Below are 22,974 nucleotides of genomic sequence, written 5' to 3'. Positions count from 1 at the left end.
AGAGGACATGTTGCGTGCCTGTGTTATTGACTTCGGAAAGTCTTGGGAAAGGCATTTGCCATTAGCCTAATTCTCTTACAACAACAGTTATCACTCGAGTATTAATGCCGCACCTTTTGAAGCGTTGTATGGCCGCAAGTGCCGTTCTCCTATTTGTTGGGCCGAGTTAGGCGAAGTGCAAATCACCGGACCCGAGATAGTCCATGAAACGACGGAGAAGATTTCCCAGATTCAAGCGAGACTTAAGACGACCCGTGATCGCCAAAAGAGGTATGCTGATCTTAAACGTAAGGACTTCGAATTCAACATGGGTGACCGTGTGATGTTGAAAGTCACCCCTTGGAAAGGTGTGATCCGATTTGGAAATCGCGGAAAGTTAAACCCGCGATACATTGGTCCTTTCGAAATTTTGGAACGTGTTGGACCCGTAGCTTATCATCTGGATCTTCCAACTCAATTAAGCACAGTTCATCCTACCTTCCACATATCAAATTTGAAGAAGTGTCTTGCTCTACCGAAACTTATCATACCCCTGGAGGAACTTACGATTGATGACAAACTCCACTTCGTGGAAGAGCCTGTTGAAATTATGGACCTTGAGGTCAAAGTTTTGAAACACAACAGAATCCCGATCTTCCGAGTCCGATGGAATGCCAAACGTGGACCTGAGTTCACCTGGGAATGAGAGGATCAAATGATGCAGAAGTATCCTTACCTTCTCCCGACTCTAACACCTGCCTCAGCTTAAATTTCGGGATGAAATTTCCATTAACAGGTGGGTAATGTAACGACCCGACTTTTTTGACTTGCTTTTGTGCTTTGTGTTTTCACGAAACTGCGTATTTGTGCGTACTGTGCTACTTTATAATCTGGAACCTTTATATACATGGTTTACTTTCATTTATATATTAAAACGTGCCTTAGAGTACGTAGGATACTTAACTTGATCACCAGATGCTTTATGACCGTTAGTGTCACTTGACGTTTCGAATAAACCGCGAACTGCGCACACGTTTAACTTTTGTCGTAATCGGAATATTACGACTACGAAATATTAATTATTATTTCATAATAATAATTACTTGGGTTTTTAGATGCTTAATTATGCGTAGTAATTTAATTATGCTTACTAGTTGGTCTTGTTGGACTTTCTACCTTGTTGGACTTAAGCCCACCCTACTCTAGCTAGTAGCCCATTTATTTAGCCCACTTATTAATTACTAGTGACCCAATATTAAGTAAGACAAATGACCATTTATTAGAGGGAACATACTAGCATTTATGTCAAGTATTATCCTTAATGTTACATGTGATCTCAATATAAGCACCAACTTTAGACAACCATTAACCAAAAAGCAAACTTTTGTCCCCCTTGTCCCCCCTCCAAATTTTCGGCCACCATCACCACCCTCACCCTCATTTCACTATAAATACAAGCCTTATTCCTCTCATTTTACACTTGCTCTCATTTGTATTTCACACACACTTACTCTCTTATTTCCTTTCTAGTCTTTCTCACTCTAAAACTTGTAAGTTTTTGCTTTTCTTCTTCTTCTTCTTCTTCCTTCATCTTTCACGTGACCATCATCATCATCAAAGGGTCTTGCTTTTTAGCTTTTGATCTTGATTATATCTTGTAGATTCAAACATGGATTTGAATCCTTCAAGAACATGGAAGATTCAAGCTTTCTAGCTTTGAATCTTCACCCACTTTATAGATCTATATATTTTTAACTTTAATCTTGTTATTTTGTTATAAAGATTCAAACTTGTGTTTGTAATCTTCATGTAACTTAAAGATCCAAGCTTTATGCTTCAAGATCTTCAAGAACAACCAAGATGCAAGATTTCTAGCTTGGATCTTCATATCTTTTGATGGATCTAAGTTTTCTAACTTATGATCTCATTATTTTTTTATAAAGATCAAAACTTGTGTTTATGGTCTTCATGTAACTTAAAGATCCAAGCTTTATGCTTCAAGATCTTCAAGAACACTAAAGGTTCAAGCTTTCTAGCTTTGTGACCTTAAAACTTGTGTGAAAGGGATCCAAGCTCTCTAGCTTAGGGTTCCATCAATTCATTTGACTTAGATTTTGTTCATACTTGTTTGATTGATGTAAAGTTTGTAGCTTTAGTTGTAAATGTAACTTGTAATTGTGTTAAGACTAAGGATATGATGTAACCTTGGTTCATCATCCATCTAAGACTCTTAAATGATTTGTGTTCTTACTTGGTCTTAACATATTGTGTGTTGATGGTAGAATCTTGGTCAAGGTGATGCTAATCCATCAACGAGTTGTACACTTGAAGCTACAAGCATCAAGGATGAGAACCGTGATGAGCATCAAGTACTAAGAACCCCACCGGAGCACCTTACCTGTAGTGACCCGAACTTTTCCATGTTTATATATATTAATTGAGATTGATATTTACATGATTAAATGTTTCCAACATGTTAAGCAATCAAACTTGTTAAGACTTGATTAATTGAAATATGTTTCATATAGACAATTGACCACCCAAGTTGACCGGTGATTCACGAATGTTAAAACTTGTAAAAACTATATGATGACATATATATGGATATATATATAGTTAACATGATACTATGATAAGTAAACATATCATTAAGTATATTAACAATGAACTACATATGTTAAAACAAGACTACTAACTTAATGATTTTTAAACGAGACATATATGTAACGATTATCGTTGTAAAGACATTTAATGTATATATATCATATTAAGAGATATTCATACATGATAATATCATGATAATATAATAATTTAAAATCTCATTTGATATTATAAACATTGGGTTAACAACATTTAACAAGATCGTTAACCTAAAGGTTTCAAAACAACACTTACATGTAACGACTAACGATGACTTAACGACTCAGTTAAAATGTATATACATGTAGTGTTTTAATATGTATTTATACACTTTTTAAAGACTTCAATACACTTATCAAAATACTTCTACTTAACAAAAATGCTTACAATTACATCCTCGTTCAATTTCATCAACAATTCTACTCGTATACACCCGTATTCGTACTCGTACAATACACAGCTTTTAGATGTATGTACTATTGGTATATACACTCCAATGATCAGCTCTTAGCAGCCCATGTGAGTCACCTAAAACATGTGGGAACCATCATTTGGCAACTAGCATGAAATATCTCATAAAATTACAAAAATATGAGTAATCATTCATGACTTATTTACATGAAAACAAAATTACATATCCTTTATATCTAATCCATACACCAACAACCAAAAACACCTACAAACACTTACATTCTTCAATTTTCTTCATCTAATTGATCTCTCTCAAGTTCTATCTTCAAGTTCTAAGTGTTCTTCATAGATTCTACAAGTTCTAGTTACATAAAATCAAGAATACTTTCAAGTTTGCTAGCTCACTTCCAATCTTGTAAGGTGATCATCCAACCTCAAGAAATCTTTGTTTCTTACAGTAGGTTATCATTCTAATACAAGGTAATAATCATATTCAAACTTTGGTTCAATTTCTATAACTATAACAATCTTATTTCAAGTGATGATCTTACTTGAACTTGTTTTCGTGTCATGATTCTGCTTCAAGAACTTCGAGCCATCCAAGGATCCGTTGAAGCTAGATCCATTTTTTCTCTTTTCCAATAGGTTTATCCAAGGAACTTAAGGTAGTAATGATGTTCATAACATCATTCGATTCATACATATAAAGCTATCTTATTCGAAGGTTTAAACTTGTAATCACTAGAACATAGTTTAGTTAATTCTAAACTTGTTCGCAAACAAAAGTTAATCCTTCTAACTTGACTTTTAAAATCAACTACACACATGTTCTATATCTATATGATATGCTAACTTAATGATTTAAAACCTGGAAACACGAAAAACACCGTAAAACCGGATTTACGCCGTCGTAGTAACACCGCGGGCTGTTTTGGGTTAGTTAATTAAAAACTATGATAAACTTTGATTTAAAAGTTGTTATTCTGAGAAAATAATTTTTATTATGAACATGAAACTATATCCAAAAATTATGGTTAAACTCAAAGTGGAAGTATGTTTTCTAAAATGGTCATCTAGACGTCGTTCTTTCGACTGAAATGACTACCTTTACAAAAACGACTTGTAACTTATTTTTCCGACTATAAAACTATACTTTTTCTGTTTAGATTCATAAAATAGAGTTCAATATGAAACCATAGCAATTTGATTCACTCAAAACGGATTTAAAATGAAGAAGTTATGGGTAAAATAAGATTGGATAATTTTTCTCATTTTAGCTACGTGAAAATTGGTAACAAATCTATTCCAACCATAACTTAATCAACTTGTATTGTATATTATGTAATCTTAAGATGCCATAGACACGTATACAATGTTTCGACCTATCATGTCGACACATCTATATATATTTCGGAACAACCATAGACACTCTATATGTGAATGTTGGAGTTAGCTATACAGGGTTGAGGTTGATTCCAAAATATATATAGTTTGAGTTGTGATCAATACTGAGATACGTATACACTGGGTCGTGGATTGATTCAAGATAATATTTATCGATTTATTTCTGTACATCTAACTGTGGACAACTAGTTGTAGGTTACTAACGAGGACAGCTGACTTAATAAACTTAAAACATCAAAATATATTAAAAGTGTTGTAAATATATTTTGAACATACTTTGATATATATGTATATATTGTTATAGGTTCGTGAATCAACTAGTGGCCAAGTCTTATTTCCCGACGAAGTAAAAATCTGTGAAAGTGAGTTATAGTCCCACTTTTAAAATCTAATATTTTTGGGATGAGAATACATGCAGGTTTTATAAATGATTTACAAAATAGACACAAGTACGTGAAACTACATTCTATGGTTGAATTATCGAAATCGAATATGCCCCTTTTTATTAAGTCTGGTAATCTAAGAATTAGGGAACAGACACCCTAATTGACGCGAATCCTAAAGATAGATCTATTGGGCCTAACAAACCCCATCCAAAGTATCGGATGCTTTAGTACTTCAAAATTTATATCATATCCGAAGGGTGTCCCGGAATGATGGGGATATTCTTATATATGCATCTTGTTAATGTCGGTTACCAGGTGTTCACCATATGAATGATTTTTATCTCTATGTATGAGATGTGTATTGAAATATGAAATCTTGTGGTCTATTATTATGATTTGATATATATAGGTTAAACCTATAACTCACCAACATTTTTGTTGACGTTTTAAGCATGTTTATTCTCAGGTGATTATTAAGAGCTTCCGCTGTCGCATACTTAAATAAGGACAAGATTTGGAGTCCATGCTTGTATGATATTGTGTAAAAACTGCATTCAAGAAACTTATTTTGTTGTAACATATTTGTATTGTAAACCATTATGTAATGGTCATGTGTAAACAGGATATTTTAGATTATCATTATTTGATAATCTACGTAAAGCTTTTTAAACCTTTATTGATGAAATAAAGGTTATGGTTTGTTTTAAAATGAATGCAGTCTTTGAAAAACGTCTCATATAGAGGTCAAAACCTCGCAACGAAATCAATTAATATGGAACGTTTTTAATCAATAAGAACGGGACATTTCATTACCTACTGTTTTTCGTATCTGATCAGACCACCTGGGCTACTGGAAAGTTGATTTTTAGTTAGTTCGGTTCGAGTAGATGATTTTCCATCACCACGGTCAAAGGAAGACGAGTTAGGTTCTGAAAATTGGTCAGCGGTTAGGGGACTCATATACGGAGCCATGGCCACTGATTACGCGTCTTTTCGATTTACATAGAGGTCATAGAAGCTGATCGAAGTCAGCCTATTGTTTCGATCTCTATTCTTGTCAAACTTACTTAGCTTTTATGATGATGAATGATGATGATGATGACACTTAAACTTATTTTATGCACTATTAGAACTTATAAGGATAACCTATTGACCTAGTAACCTTTTATTTAGGTTGACGACCTTTCGGACCGACTTACTACTTGCATACTTTCATTACCGAATTTACCGCTTTTATCACTGTGAGTTATAGCATCCCTTTTTTACTTATACTATTTTTGGGACTGAGAATACATGCGCTTTTTATGTTTTACTTACTTGACACGAGTACTTAAACTTTACATATGTGTGGGTTATACAACGACAAAAAGATTCCCCTTAGCACGGTAACGTTTAACTATTGGTTTTTGAACCGGTAGACGCGAATATTAGATATGGATCCATAGGGTTTGACATCCCCACTCGGGCTAGTCACGCTAGCATTTAACGGGTGTTTAATACTTCGAGGACATACGCACTCGCCATGTGTACTTTTAGGGGGTGATATTTATATTTACGTTAAGTCTAGTTACCATGTGCCCACGGTTATACATATACTTTTCATACTGTTTTGAAACATTGAAATCTCGTGGTCAATCTTATATTACTGTTACAACTTAAACTATAGCTCACCAACATTATTGTTGACGTTTTTAAGCATGTTTTCTCAGGTGCTTAGAGGTTTGTTGCTTCCGCTGTTAGACTTGCTGTCATGCTGTTTAGACTTGCTGTTAAGAACCTGCTGTGTTAGATAACCGCTGCATAACTTAGAGATGTCTCAATCATGAAACTTTTAATTTGCATTCGCAACTTATGTTATTTGAATAATGGTTTTGTAATGACCTTTGTGTCACGTTATCTTTTGTAAAACGCTATGTCTTTTTATGAATGCAAACTGGTTTTCAAACAGCATGTAGTACTTGACTGTGTAAAGATCCTGTTGTTGACGAATTGTACACGATGGTTTTGTACGGGGCGTCACATATTTACAACATTTTTAATACATTTTGATGTTTTAAGTTTATTAAGTCAGCTGTCCTTGTTAGTAACCTACAACTAATTGTCCATAGTTAGATGTACAGAAATAAATTGATATATATTATCTTGAATCAATCTACGACCCAGTGTATACACGTCTCAGGCTAGATCACAACTCAAAGTATATATATTTTTGGAATCAACCTCAACCCTGTATAGCTAACTCAAACATTACTGCATATAGAGTGTCTATGGTTGTTCCAAATAATATATATACATGGGTCGATATGATATGTCAAAATATTTGCATACATGTCTATGGTATCCCATGATTACATAATATATTAGAATACATGTATAATACAATATAAGTTAGCTAGGATATGATTTGTATAGAATTGTTACAATATTTCCCGTAGCAACAACAATCAAAAAATATCCAATCTTGTTTTACCCATAACTTCTTCGTTTTAAATCCTTTTTGAGTGAATCAAATTGCTATGGTTTCATATTGAACTCTATTTTATGAATTTAAACAGAAAAATTATAGGTTTATAGTCGAAAATATAAGTTACAAGTCATTTTTGTAAGAGGTAGTCATTTCAGTCGAAAGAACAACGTCTTGATGACCATTTTGAAAAACATACTTCCACTTTGAGTTTAACCATGATTTTTGGATATAGTTTCATGTTCATAAGAATAATTATTTTCCTCAGAAGAACAACTTTTAAATCAAAGTTTATCATAGTTTTTAATTATCAAACCCAAAACAGCCCGCGGTGTTACGACGACGGCGTATGTCCGGTTTTACGGTGTTTTTCGTGTTTCCAGGTTTTAAATTATTAAGTTAGAATATCATATAGATTTAGAATATGTGTTTAGTTGATTTTAAAAGTCAAGTTAGAAGGATTAACTTTTGTTTGCGAACAAGTTTAGAATTAACTAAACTATGTTCTAGTGATTTCAAGTTTAAATCTTCGAATAAGGTAGTTATATATATATGAATCGAATGATGTTATGAACATCATTACTACCTCAGTTTTTTTTGGATAAACCTACTGGAAATGAAAAAAATAGATCTAGCTTCAAAGGATCCTTGGATGGCTTGAAAGTTCTTGAAGCAGAATCATGACACGAAAACAAGTTCAAGTAAGATTTCCAATCGAAATAAGATTGTTATAGTTATAGAAATTGAATCAAAGTTTGAATATGAGTATTACCTTGTATTAGAAAGATATCTTACTATAAATAATAAAGATTTCTTGAGGTTGGATGATCACTTTACAAGATTGGAAGTAAGCTAGCAAACTTGGAAGTATTCTTGATTTTATGAAACTAGAACTTATAGAATTTATGAAGAACACTTAGAACTTGAAGATAGAACTTGAGAGATATCAATTAGATGAAGAAAATTGAAGAATGAAAGTGTTTGTAGGTGTTTTTGGTCGTTGGTATATGGATTAGATATAAAGGATATGTAATTTTGTTTACATGTAAATAAGTCATGAATAATTACTAATATTTTTGTAATTTTATGAGATATTTCATGCTAGTTGCCAAATAATGGTTCCCACATATGTTAGGTGACTCACATGGGCTGCTAAGAGCTGATCATTGGAGTGTATATACCAATAGTACATACATCAAAAACCTGTGTATTGTACTAGTACGAATACGGGTGCATACGAGTAGAATTGTTGATGAAACTGAACGAGGATGTAATTGTAAGCATTTTTGTTAAGTAGAAGTATTTTGATAAGTGTCTTGAAGTCTTTCAAAAGTGTATGAATACATATTAAAACACTACATGTATATACATTTTAACTGAGTCGTTAAATCATCGTTAGTCGTTACATGTAAATGTTGTTTTGAAACCTTTAGGTTAACGATCTTGTTAAATGTTGTTAGCCCATTGTTTATTATATCTAAAGAGATGTTAAATTATTACATTATCATGATATTATGATATATTAATATATCTTAGTATGATATATATACAGTTAAATGTTGTTACAACGATAATCGTTACATATATGTCTCGTTTCGAAATCATTAAGTTAGTAGTCTTGTTTTTACATCTGTAGTTCATTGTTAATACACTTAATGACATGTTTAATTATCATTTATCATGATTAAACATAGTGTATCAATATCTTAATATGATTCATATGTATTTAGTAAGACGTTGTTATAACGATAATCGTTATATATATCGTTTCGAGTTTCTTAATTCAATAAACCCAATTTTATGTATATAACTCATTGTTAAAATACCTAATGAGATAGTTACTTATCATAATATCATGTTAACTATATATATAATCATATATATGTCATCATATAGTTTTTACAAGTTTTAACGTTCGTGAATCACCGGTCAACTTGGGTGGTCAATTGTCTATATGAAACCTATTTAAATTAATCAAGTCTTAACAAATTTGATTGCTTAACATGTTGGAAACACTTAATCATGTAAATAAAAATTTCATTTAATATATATAAACATGGAAAAATTCGGGTCACTACAGTCCGGTGGGTTGTTGTTAATCTGGGACTCGAGTATGTTTGTTGTTGAACAGGCAGTTGAAGGCGATTACTGTATTGCAGTAAAAGGGAAACTCTTCAGAAAGGACTCAGATGTTGTTATTGTGAATGTTTACGGTCCTCATCGGGATGACAAGAAGAAGAAAATGTGGGATAGTCTTGATGCTCTTTTAAGTCTTAAATATGTTGCTTGGGTACTCTGTGGAGATTTTAATGAAGTTCGTCGAGTTGAGGAAAGACAAAATTGTGCTTTCATTGAAAGAAGAGCTTCTCTATTTAATGAGTTCATTGATAGAAACGGTTTAATTAAGGTTCCGCTTGTAGGCAAAAAGTTCACGCGAATAAGTGATGACGGATTGAAGTTCAGCAAGTTGGATCGATTCCTCGTGTCTGACAATTTTGTGCAGTTATGGAACAATCTTTCGGTTATCCAGCTTGATCGTAAACTTACTGATCATTCTCCTATTCTTCTAAAAAATGGTATTGATGATTTCGGTCCGAAACCTACTAGGGTGTTTGATGCGTGGCTTGAAAAAAGGGGTATTGAGTCTGTTATTTCTGAAGCCTGGAACCGAAGTGTCTCAGCTCAAAAACCTGATGTCATCTTTAGGATGAAACTCAAAAATGTTAAAGATCATCTAAAGCAATGGAGTATTCAGAACTACGGGAGGTTAGATGCTGAATTACTGGAGCTAATTGAGAAGAGTAACTCGTGGGAATTACAAGCTGAAAATAGGACTCTTTCTGACATGGAATGAAAAGAATGGATGGATACTAGGAATAAATGGGTTGAAAAGGATAGGGTTAAATGTAATATGCTTAAACAAAAGTCCCGTCTTAAATGGAGTATTGAAGGCGATGAGAACACTAGATTTTTTCACTCGGCAATCAAAAGAAGGAACATGAAAAACAATATTCGAGGGTTACACATAAATGGGCTATGGCAAGAAAGCCCAAATGAGATTAAAGAGGAAGTGTTCAGGTTTTTCAAAAACCAATTTGAGGACCGAAACCCGACTATGAACGGTTATAGCATGCTGGGTTTTGAAATTACCAGAATCTCTTGTGAAGAGGCAATTAACTTGGAAAAACCGTTTACTGAAGAGGAAGTTTGGGATGCTATCAAAAATTGTGGGTCATCAAAAGCACCGGGTCCAGACGGGTTTAATTTTAAGTTTTATCGGAAGTTTCGGTGGTTAGTTAAAGACACTCTGATGGCTGCTATTCATTGGTTTTGGGACCACTATGAAATTTCTGCAGGTTGTAATGCTTCATTTATCACGCTCATACCAGAAAAGAATGATCCAATGAGTCTCCGCGATTACCGACCAATAAGTCTTATCAACAGTTACTATAAAATTATAGCCAAAGTTTTATCTTATCGTCTTCGAGTAGTTATTTCCAAGCTTATCGGGGTCGAGTAAAGTGCGTTTGTAAAGGGGTGTTCCATTCTTGATAGTATCCTCATTACAAATGAATTGGTTGCTGATGCTATAAGGAAAAAATCAAAATGCTTCATTTTTAAAGCCGACTTCGAGAAAGCATTCGATAGTGTAAGATGGAAATTTTTATTTGAAATAATGGCTAACATGGGATTCGGGTTGAAATGGATAAGATAGATTGAAGCGTGTTTTCAATCGGCCTCAGTTTCGGTTCTAGTTAACGGATCACCCACAAAAGAATTTAGTCTTCAAAGAGGAATCCGACAAGGCGATCCCTTCTCTCCTTACCTTTTCATCATTGCTAGTGAAGGTTTAAATGTGTTTACTAACATTGCGGTCAGAGATGGTCTGATAAGAGGGGTTCAAATCGGCTTAGACAATACTAGTATTTCTCATCTTCAATTCGCGGACGACACGATATTTTTTGGGCATTGGGGTAAGAGAAACATAAGCAATGTCCAAAAGACCTTATTATGTTTTGAGAAAGTTTCGGGGTTGAAAATAAACATGGGAAAAAGCTGTGTGATTGGGGTCGGGGTTTCTTAAACCGAAGTTGATATGGCTGCTAGCAGATTCGGGTGTTGTACTGGTCAATTCCCTTTTAAATATCTTGGGTTGCCAATCGGCCAGAACATGAATAAATTGGGTGCTTGGAAACCTATAATTGATAAGTTCACGAAAAGGTTTTCAGAATGGAAGGCACGAACGATGTCATATGGGGGGCGGTTAACCCTTATAAAATCGGTTCTTTGTAGTCTACCACTGTATTACTTTTCGTTGTTTCGGGCTCCTTCCAGCGTCATCAATCTTCTCGAGAAAATGCGTCGTAAGTTTTTCTGGGGCGGGTCGGGAGGTGATTCCAAATTATCATGGGTTAAATGGGAATTGGTTTTAATTCCTTATGGGGTGGGCGAGTTAAATATTGGTTCCTTAAAATCTAAAAACTGTGCTTTGGTCGGGAAATGGTGGTGGCGATTTCATAACGAAAGCGACTCACTTTGGGTCAAGATTATCAAAAGCATTTATGGGCGGGATGAGGGGTTGGGACATGAATCTTCTTTACCATCTTCGAGAACTAACTCTGTTTGGTGTAATATTATTAAACTCCGGAATGATATGCTTAATATCGGGATGGATATTAACTCGTGTTTTGAAAGAAAGATAGGTGATGGTCACGACATACTTTTCTGGAACGATGTGTGGCTAAGCAATTTGCGGCTAAAGGATTACTTTCCTCGTTTATTTCGGCTAGAGACAAATCAGAATGCTACCATTAAGGATCGTGTCCAATATAATGAAGGTATATGGTCCTTTTCTTAGCAGTGGGTAAGAGACATTTTGGGTAGATTATCGGGTGAATTAACTAGTTTAAGATCGCTGATTGAGGGTCATCCGGGTTTCGGGCAAGGCAGCGGGTCATGGGTGTGCAACTTGGATATAAGCGGGTTGTTTAAGTCAAAATCTATGGCCTCTAAAATTGATGAATTAATCCTATCAGGCAATCATTCTACTATTTCTACATTGCATAACAAATTGCTCCCTTAGAAAATTGGCCTTTTTGTTTGGCATGCTCGTAGAAAACGTATCCCTATCAGAGTTGAGCTTGACAAACATGGTGTTGACCTTGATTATTTGTTATGTCCACTTTGTGCCGACACCTCCGAATCAGTGGAACACGCTTTGTTTGAGTGCTCAAAAGTTAGAGAAATATGGGATGGAATTTGTAGATGGTGGGGGTGTATTATTCCTACTTCAGCGGGTTTTGATTCGTTATTCTCAGGAGGCTTGGGTACCGGGTTCTCAGGGTTTCAAATCGATATTTGGAAATCGGTTATTTGGGTCGCGGGGTACTACATTTGGAAGTACAGAAATCAGAAAGTCTTCCGCAATGTAGCATGGGGTTCGGCTAAGATTATAAGCCAAATACAACTTAAATCGTTTGAGTGGATTAGCAATCGTTCAAAAAAGATGTGTTTCAATTGGCACAAATGGTTGCTAGATCCTCACAACTCATTATTCGATCCATCAACATTGATCCAGGCTAAATTGTTGTGGTGTTGTGTAATTTTTTATTTTGTCGTGTAGATCGGACTTTGCAATTGTTGTATCTAGTCGTGGGTATTGTTTCGTGTGTCTCATTGTAGGATGGGTTTCCCATATGTATAACCCATCTTCAATTGTCCATTTCTTCTTATAGTATATATATATATATATATATATATATATATATATATATATATATATATATATATATATATATATATATATATATATATAATACTGATTGGCCTTTCAAAAAAAAAAAGAATTAAAAAGCTTGTTGGATACATCATCTCCCATCTTGGAAGGTTAGCATCAGCCGAGAACGTTCAAATCTTCATACAAGAAAATCCATTTGACCAACGCCCCATTCGGGAAAATTTTTTTATCATGGAGATTTTACCAAAAGGTTATTCGTGCTTTCTCATATAAAGGAAAAAAACTAAATCTAATACTAATGGGTGCCAGTGTAACAACTCTTCTGAACCACAAAGTGATACTACATCTGCATTAGCTGCTAGTGGCGGAATTAAGATTTTTTTTAACGGGGGCAAAAAAAAATTTAACCGTAGCAATTTTTTTTGGGACAATATGGAGGTTTTAGGGAAAAAAATTGAAGTTTTTAGGCAAATTATGAAGGTTTTTGGGCAAAAGTTGAAGGTTTTGGGACAAAAGTTGAAGAATTTTGGGAAAAATTTGTAGGTTTTGGGACAAAATATGTAGGTTTTGCGGGGAAAAAAAATATCCACTGGAGGCAAAATCGAAAAACTCAAAATTTTTACACTGAAAAAAAACCACTGGAAAAAAATAGCCCCTAAGTAGTTTCGCCGCTGTTAGCTGCCCCAACAGAAACCGACACTATTACTTTGTTGGTTGCTCCAACGTGATTAGAAAAAAAGCCCGATAGTACTACAAATTTGCTTACCTTATTGGAATCAAACATGAATACACCAGCCGATACTGTTCCGCCAACCGTACTAAAACCATAAGGTCGGTACAACTTCAACTGATCAACCCTTACCGGAACCAAAAACAGAAACTAGTATTAGTTTAGTTGGTCAACCATTAGTGGAACCAGAAGTCTCGGTTACAATGGAACCAAAAATGGAACTACGACTGATTTAGTTAGTCAAACCTCAGTGGAACCAAAATCTAACAGTGAACGAAAAGCTGAGATTTTTTTTATTCACCTGCTTCAAACTTATTGGATCAGGAAAACAAGACTACTTCTGCTTTTTTTTTATTCACCTGCTTCAAAATCTGATACTATTATTGACGTGGCTGATTAAACGGTACCCGTCATCTAACAGTAGTTTTATTTTAGTACATGCTTGAAGCGACCCAACTCGTTATTTAAAACACGGAACTTTTTTTTTTTTTAGATGGCAGTACATTTCTGACAGGCATAACCCACGGCGCGGGTGGCCTAGCCGCGACGCGGCTTAAGTATGTAGCTGATGGTCAGGATTAGTTCAACCCTCGACCTCATTTTCCTTCATTGACCCGTGGCGCTCCCCTCTGGTGTAACGACCCGTCAAAATCGCTATTGACGTGGTACGTTATTCATTGATTTCATAGCGAGGTTTTGACCTCTATATGATACATTTTGTAAACATTGCATTCTTTTGAAAAGGCACACCATAAATGAATATATAATTCCAAGGTTTTCGATATCTAATGATTTCTACATATAGACAATCACCGTAAATAATAGTTTACAATAATACATCCGTTGACAATGCAGCCAAAATAAGATACATGGTGATGATTTTGTGAATGCAAAGTTTTCTCGAATAAAGCATGTATGACTCCATGCACATAGCTTGTATAACGTATAAGAAAACAGCGGAAGACTTCTTGCAACATGAGAATAAACATGCTTAAAAGTGTCAACACAAAGGTTGGTGAGTTCATAGTTTTAATAGTGCGCATAATCTGTATATAAAGGTGGATCACAAGATTTCAGTTGTTTCATCCAGAAACGTTTATCAAAATATTCTACCAAATTGAGCACCCTGGTAACTAAACTTAACGTATATATAATAAGTACCCCTGTTTTAACATACATGCAACCAACATGTACAATACACGCAATCCAACGTGTACTAAACTCAAATAGCTTACGTCTGTTTTATAGTTCAGGCTAGGGTTTCTATACCTGGAACAGACGGGGATGTCAAGCCCTATGGATCCATATACAACTACTCGCGCCCATCAGTTCTTATAACCGGCAGTTACTAGTTACCAAAGCTAAGGGATTTTTGGTTCAAACTCGGTGTAGAATTTAGTATGTACTTGTATCCATTGCGTTTAAAATAAAGTACATGTATTCTCAGTCCAAAAATATAGATTGCAAAAGCAATTAAAAAGGGATCTATAAACTCACCGTTCAATATTGTGGTTCAATATTGTAGGAAAATGTATGTAGGTTCAATGTAAATGATAAGTGCAAGGTTGGCCATTGATTCACGAACAAAACCCCCGAACAATACCCATAACCTCCTTAGATATAACCCATAAATTCCTTAGCTTTAACCCATTTGAAAACTCATTTTGAAATCACCCGAACATAACTCCGTCGTAGTATTTTATGTATTTTACTAATAATGATACTTAATAATAATAATAATAATAATAATAACAACAGTAATAATCATAATAATATCATACGGAGTAAAATAGAGATATAGATATTGATATATATGTGATTTTGAAATGAAATTATGCGGAGTGTTCAGTAAAATGATCTTCGAATATATAAACCAGTATGACCATGATGAAGCATTAAAATAATAAAAAATTAAAACGTGCGAATTATTTAGCAGCCATCGAATTTGTAAGTTTCTCTGTCGACATCATTTTTTATATATATAATAATAAAATAATAATATAATAATATAATATAATAATATTAAATAAAATATAATAATATAATAATAAATTTTGAATCAAATGAATCGTAAATTTTTTTAAAAGTCGTATTTCTCAAATACTTTAGAGGTATATTATGTAAATTATAATTAATAATTTCTATCATGTCACTTTCATGTGAATAGTAAATTAATTAATTACGTTTCATTTACTATTTACATTAATAGTAAATGAATTAATTTTAATTCAACTATTTAAGTTACGATGTTGTACGTTGTACTTTACAACTTGTACATCTTTGATTTAACTTCGTTTCTTAAAAAATATTACAAAAATTATATCATAAAATTAAAATGACTTAATACGTAAATTTTTTATTTGAAATAGCATCGTTTAATAGTAACTTTTTAATTATTTCGTATATAAATATTATAAAATTTAGTTTTCTAGAACTAATTATATTCAAAATCATTTTATTAAGAGGTAATAATAATAGAAATTATTATATCATAAAACGTCTTCGTTTAAGAAAGTAAAATAATATATAAATCTTGACGGGTTCTAGTTTTAAATTATAGGTTGTTCGTGAATTGTAGGGTAAAGTCCAAAGGTTAATTAAATGTATGAAAATATTTTAATGCAACACATTAGTTTGCTTATCTTGTCGGAGTTATCAGAGTTTAAATTTGACCGAAATTTCCGGGTCATCACAGTACCTCCTCGTTAAAGAAAATTTCGTCCCGAAATTTTGACAGAGGTCGTCATGGTTGATTGTAAGAATATTTTTATGAAGAATATAAGTTGAAATTTTGAGTTTTATCACCATTGAGTAATATGGATAAAACAATTCGATTACTCGAAGCTTATGAGAGGAGCTATCGCAAAAGAGTGAAATGATGAAATCAAAGATTCGTTTCAACATTTGACGTAGTCATGGTTAATTTCCGAGATTTAAGGAAGTTAAACAAGATTTTCGTAATCTATATAAGATTTGATTAAGGAAATTAGGATCCTCTTTGATTAAATGCGGTAACTTGCCTCGACTGCTATGTCTGATGTTTCGCTATAAATTAACCTCTTCCGTTTCATTATTTTTCTCAACTCTTTTCTTCTCTTCCTCAATTCTTCTTTAAAAGATTGTGAAAATGCTACATCCAGTTCTAATTCTTGAAATTTTTCTGGCTATTGTTTCTTTCATTCTTCTTTTTCATCTGTCACCGGAGGAATTTATTTTCTTCTACTATTACCTTGGGGTTATAATGTTTTTAATTCTCCCATTTCTTTACGTTGCAATACGTATTGATATACACGGTTTGTAATTTCTATGTTGTCATCGTGTTTATATTTTCCCTTATATTTCAGGGCTTCATGTTTTTGTTTTTCTTCCCGACTTTAAGTAAAACGATCAAAACGTTTCGGATTTGTAGGTTAGATCTTTGAATTTTGAATGAACATGACTAACGTTCTAAGAAGGAATGGTAGTAGCATGATCTGATTTGTTAAATTACCAGAAGTTACGGAAAGATAGAACTATCAAGAAAATATTTCTTGATAGTTTAAGGATTAAGTAGAATGCAAGATGTGACGACCCAGAAATTTTCGACCAAATTTAAACTCAATCTTCATACGAATTCGACACGATAAGCAATGTCTATTAAATCGAGTTTTAAATTTTTTTAAACTAATTCATGACATCATTTAACCTTTGATTAATCCTGACGATTCACGAACAAATGTGTGTAAATAAATATGTAAATATATATATATATATATATATATATATATATATATATATATATATATATATATATATATATATATATATATATATAAATGTAAACATAAGAGTATATATATATAATATTTGAGTAATCAAATACACATTAATCAATTTAGAATTTAAAAGGTAAAATAATAAATAAAATAGTTAAGTTACCATAAATATATGTAAATATATATATGATTTATATTAATAAGTATTTGTATATATATATATATATATATATATATATATATATATATATATATATATAATATAAATATTAAATAAATATTATCTTATAATATAATAAAATTATTATATTAAATGTAATTACAAGTTTATTTATAGTTGTTACATTAATTATTACATGAAATATTGTTATTAGTATCATTAAAGATTATAAATTTTAAATTTGATACATGTAATTTGTTATATTATTATTAATATTATTATTAGTATCATTTATAGGATTAGTATTATTTTTACTAGTATTACCATATTTGTATTATTATTGTTATCTATCTTGATTATTATAACTAATATAACTATTAGTATTATTATTAGTATTTCGATATTATTATCAATAATTTTATTAATTTATTACTAGTATTAATATTTGATTAATAATAACATTATCAATATTTAAATTTATGAATTTTAGATACATATAAACATATATATATATATATATATATATATATATATATATATATATATATATATATATATATATATATATATATATATATACATATACAGATTCGATATATAGATAGATACATGAATACAGTTAAATAAATAAATACAGTATATAATATAAATATAAATACGGTATAATTATAAATAAAAATAAATAAGTACGTAACCTGTTTTATATCTTTGTTAAACTGTAAATGAAATTGAGTTTTTGTCTTTAGAATCTGAACATGAGCGAATTCCATACAGATATATCCAACATTCAGTTAACCATCTATATCCTTTTTATTTTTTTTGTTAGTCATACTCTGTTACAGATTGATTTGCTTGTCGACTTTAATCACTACAAAACAAATGTTAATCAATCCGTGATATAACATCAATTCATTCACTTGTATTCAATAAAACCTACTGCTATTATTCGATTATTAAACAGAAATACCCTAGAGATAAAACTCGCTGAACCAGTTTATCCCCTGCACGCATTTTTATTTTTTTTTACAACTTGAATTTGTTTGAATTTTCAAAATGTAAAGATGTAGTGTTGTTAGGATTCTTTTATCCAAACTACCTGCAAAATTCCAAGCTTCAATTCTTCCCAACGAGTTCTAATTTTTGAGTCAAACTTATTTTTTTAAAAAGTCAAACAAAATGTTCTTGGCAAAATTCGAATTCGATTAAAATTTTTGGATGAAATTGAAGTTACAGAAAGTCTTTACATTTGATTTAAAACCATGTTCGTATAGAAAACTTTGTCCAAAACAATCTCATATGTGAAATCATTATATATATTTTTTGAAGCCGACGGCAGCAGCAGGCACTCTTGTAATTTATTTTTTTTATTTTTTCTTCTTCGTTTCAATTCAATTAATCACTTAGTGACGATTTATGTTTCATTTTCTAATATAATACAAACCTTAAAACGCGGTATTTAATGGGTTTCGATCCCTGGTTGTTTGGGTTGAGAGTGGAGAAGGAAAAGAAACAGATTATTACGAGTTATATATAATTAATATCGAATATAACTCAGAAATACATTGGCAGATGAATGGTTTGATGGTGTTGCCTGTGAGCGAGAGGTCTCGAGTTCGAGCCCGGGCAAGGGCTGTTGTTTTTCTTTTGGAAACCCATTCTTTTGAGGTAGTTTATTTTATCTATTACTATTATTATTATCATTATTATTATTATTATTATTATTATTATTATTATTATTATTATTATTATTATTATTATTATTATTATTATTATTATTATTATTATTATTATTGCCATTAAGTAACATATGTATTATTATTATTAATTATTTTTATCATAACTATTAGTATTATTATAGATAGTATTATTATCATTATAGTTATTAATATAAAAATTATTACTAAAAAAAATATAAATATTTGTTCGATTACAATTATGTATATTAATAAATATACAAATGGTATAGGTTCGTGAATTCGAGGCCAACCCTGCATTGTTCAGTATCGTCGTACGAATATTTTTACTATAAAATATTGTAGAGTGAGTTTCATTTGCTCCCTTTTTAAATGCTTTTGCAATATATATATTTTTGGGCCTGAGAATACATGCGCTTTTATAAATGCTTTACGAAATAGACACAAGTAATCGAAACTACATTTTATGGTTGAACTGTTATACTAGATATCGCCCTTGTTGAACTTGATAACCTAAGAATTGGTGTTTATTATAATTGCCACCAATTGACGCGAATCCTAAAGATAGATCTATGGGCCATTGACAAGCCCCAGTCAGAGAATTTGAACTGCTTTAGTACTTCGATATTTATATATGGGGATATTCTAGATGCATTTTGTTAATGTTGGTTACCAGGTGCTCAATCCATATGAATGATTATTTTTGTCTCTATGTATGGGACATATATTTATGAGAAATGGAAATGAAAATCTTGTGGTCTATTAAAATGATAAAAATGATTGTTTATGATAAACTAATGAGCTCATCAACCTTTTGGTTGACACTTGAAAGCATGTTTATTCTCAGGTATGAAAGAATCTTCCGCTGTGCATTTGCTCATATTAGAGATATTACTTGGAGTCATTCATGACATATTTCAAAAATACGTTGCATTTGAGTTGTCGAGTTCATCAAGATCATTATTAAGTCAATTTTAGTTGGATATATTATGAAATGGTATGCATGCCGTCAACTTTCGATGTAATGAAAGTTTGTCTTTTAAAAACGAATGCAATGTTTGTAAAATGTATCATATAGAGGTCAAGTACCTCGCGATGTAACCAAATGTAATGTATTCGTCCAGATGGATTAGGACGGGTCATGAAAGTTGGTATCAGAGCGGTGGTCTTAGCGAACCAGGTCTTACATTAGTATGTCTAACTGATAGTTATTTAGATGCATTAGTGGGTCTGGACTTCGACCGTGTCTGCATGTCAAAAGTTTTGCTTATCATTTCGTGTCGAAAATTGCCTGCTTATCACACTTAAGTCTAGACACGTCTTACTGCACTTACTGCTTTGATAGTGTATAGACAAATTCATATCTTAGCGTATCTGCTAATTCATATCTCAGCGTATCTGTTACTGTAGACTTTATCTGACACATTTCCTTAATTCCCTCCGTGATCTATGGGATCTTCTGTACTATGTATAAATATTCTATGTAATTAGAATATCATCTGGTATCCGAAAATCATTTCATATCTAAAAATCCTTATTCAATCGTACGAAATGGAACTCGTCACTAATTCAAGTCCCTCGGATTCCGATATGGAGTTTCACTCGAGCTCCGAAAGAATCGTCACCAGAATGAACCAACCAATCAGCCATCCCCAACTTAACTGATGAGTTCGTAGTCTACTTAATCAATGGAGACGCGAAGAAGGCGATCCTTTTCACCAATCGAATTTCCCTCTTGGCAAAGAACCTGAAGCACTTACCGGCGAACCTATTCGTAATACCATTTTCACCCTCATTTCTCGAATATTTCACCACAATTATATTCTATCTAAAATTCTAAACCTTATTCATCCGCTCGTTCGAACCGCCAATCATCCCAGAGTAATAGAAGAAGTCAACGAGCTTCGCGCATGAGTAATGATTTTGAAGAATATGGTGCAAAACTTATCAGCTTCACCAACATCAACACCAGTACCATCAACAATCCATGCCTCAACATCTCATTCTGTACCTCGAGTATAATCATCGTTCTACGTATCGTTCTACATCAATTATCTTCGTTCTTCATGGCGATTATGTAATCTCTATTGTTTTAGAGATTATGTATTCTAGTTCTAACGGTAAATCAAATGAGATTAATATTATATCAACTCATTAAATCTATAATTACATCTGAAGAAAATATATATGCAAGTATATTTTCATAAAGATTGTAATTAAAAATTCTTTTGTACAAATGATTAATGGTGAAAATATTTTAACGGGTAGGTAATACCCGAGAAATATTTAGATTTCACATTAATAAGTTACACTGTACATTCTTCGAATCTGATTCAACACTCATTTATTATCCTACTTACACCCACAGATATACGTATCCGTTCACCGCAGAATAACCATTTTCATTCAATTTCATATTTGGATTTTGACCTATCAGAATCCAACAAGTGGCATAATGAAGAAAACATTGGACAAAAATAAAATTTGTTAGAAACAAACAAATTAACCATGAGAAAATTTTGTTAAGAATCCATGCTAACTGTTCCTAGCTAACTATTCCTAGCTAACTGATTACATTTTATTTATCGCAATTTATTTATCGCAATTTATATTCTCGCAATTTTATTTATCGTCATTTAATTTCTGTTATTTATTTTACGCACTTTATTTATCGTCATTTAAATACTGTTATTTACGCATTTTAAATATCGGGACACGTATACAAGGTTTTGACATATCATATCGACGCATCTATATATATTATTTGGAATAACCATAGACACTCTATATGCAGTAATGCTGGAGTTAGCTATACAGGGTTGAGGTTGATTCTACAATAATATATATACTTTGAGTTGTGATCGAGTCTGAGACATGTAAACGGGTCACGACATGTATTAATTAATTCGAATATTATATATTGCTAACTGTGAACTATCAACTGAAGACTACCAACATTGGACAATTAAAATGAATTAAAATATTGATTATAACATATGAAACTAAACAATTCTTCAAGTTTGCCACTTGATTTCATCCCAAACTTCATTTGTATCTTGACGATTACAATCTGCGTTCACACCTTTGATAATTCTAGAAAACACCTTAATCGAGAGGATGAACCAACCGTACTTCATCTACGGAAGAAATGATTGATACATATATTTATGCACCTGAAAACACTCGGAACCTGAGTAAACGTTTAACACGTATCTGTGCTAATTCCTTTAGTGTTATTATTACCCAAAATAACTTGGTAATTCCTTTCAAAGTAGCAAATTTTGTCACAGCTCCAGCAAGTCAACTTCGACTTTTCGTTCGAAACAACCTTGTTAACACCTTGATGTATATGTGTGCTCTTTTATTATTATCGGGGAACCTTTTATATTCCACCATATTACCATCAACGTTTAATCATCTAAAAACACAATTCTCCTGAAACCACCTTGGATTGATAACCGATGATTCAGATATAGTAGCATTAAATGCAGAGGAAACAGAAAAATTGTAGATGGTCTAAACGGCCAAAAGTTTGATGATAAAGAAGGGAGTGTTAGGAACGCTCGATAGAAAATTTGGTACTGGAAAACAGATTGAGCAAACCATGAAGGAGA

At 32.3% G+C, this 22,974-nt stretch overlaps 3 protein-coding genes across 3 annotated transcripts; all 3 read left to right on the top strand.

Annotated features, from left to right (window-relative positions):
• Positions 1-9,397: 9,397 nt before the first annotated feature.
• On the top strand, positions 9,398-10,138 carry LOC139890229 (uncharacterized). The gene has a single exon (XM_071873125.1). The coding sequence runs from the start codon at positions 9,398-9,400 to the stop codon at positions 10,136-10,138; it is 741 nt and encodes a 246-aa protein (XP_071729226.1).
• Positions 10,139-10,147: 9 nt separating this feature from the next.
• Positions 10,148-11,368, top strand: LOC139890228 (uncharacterized). Its single transcript, XM_071873124.1, has 2 exons — positions 10,148-10,640; positions 11,028-11,368. The coding sequence occupies exons 1-2, from the start codon at positions 10,148-10,150 to the stop codon at positions 11,366-11,368; spliced, it is 834 nt and encodes a 277-aa protein (XP_071729225.1).
• A 12-nt stretch (positions 11,369-11,380) lies between these two features.
• LOC139890227 (uncharacterized) lies at positions 11,381-13,564 on the top strand. The gene is made up of 4 exons (XM_071873123.1): positions 11,381-12,122; positions 12,209-12,267; positions 12,368-12,883; positions 13,331-13,564. The coding sequence occupies exons 1-4, from the start codon at positions 11,381-11,383 to the stop codon at positions 13,562-13,564; spliced, it is 1,551 nt and encodes a 516-aa protein (XP_071729224.1).
• Positions 13,565-22,974: the final 9,410 nt, after the last annotated feature.

This window comes from Rutidosis leptorrhynchoides, chromosome 2 (genome assembly GCF_046630445.1).
Source record: "Rutidosis leptorrhynchoides isolate AG116_Rl617_1_P2 chromosome 2, CSIRO_AGI_Rlap_v1, whole genome shotgun sequence".
NCBI lineage: Eukaryota > Viridiplantae > Streptophyta > Magnoliopsida > Asterales > Asteraceae > Rutidosis > Rutidosis leptorrhynchoides.
The sequence above is the reverse complement of the archived record's forward strand: the minus strand, read 5'-3'. Positions and strand labels throughout refer to the sequence as shown.

Coding starts and splice junctions, on each gene's coding strand:
- LOC139890227 (XM_071873123.1), top strand. CDS start 11,381: ATGGCTGCTAGCAGATTCGGGTGTTGTACTGGTCAATTCCCTTTTAAA. Junction 12,123..12,208: donor TCGTGTCCAATATAATGAAG/GTATATGGTCCT, acceptor TCGCTGATTGAG/GGTCATCCGGGTTTCGGGCA. Junction 12,268..12,367: donor TGCAACTTGGATATAAGCGG/GTTGTTTAAGTC, acceptor TTGCTCCCTTAG/AAAATTGGCCTTTTTGTTTG.
- LOC139890228 (XM_071873124.1), top strand. CDS start 10,148: ATGGATACTAGGAATAAATGGGTTGAAAAGGATAGGGTTAAATGTAAT. Junction 10,641..11,027: donor CCACTATGAAATTTCTGCAG/GTTGTAATGCTT, acceptor AATCGGCCTCAG/TTTCGGTTCTAGTTAACGGA.
- LOC139890229 (XM_071873125.1), top strand. CDS start 9,398: ATGTTTGTTGTTGAACAGGCAGTTGAAGGCGATTACTGTATTGCAGTA.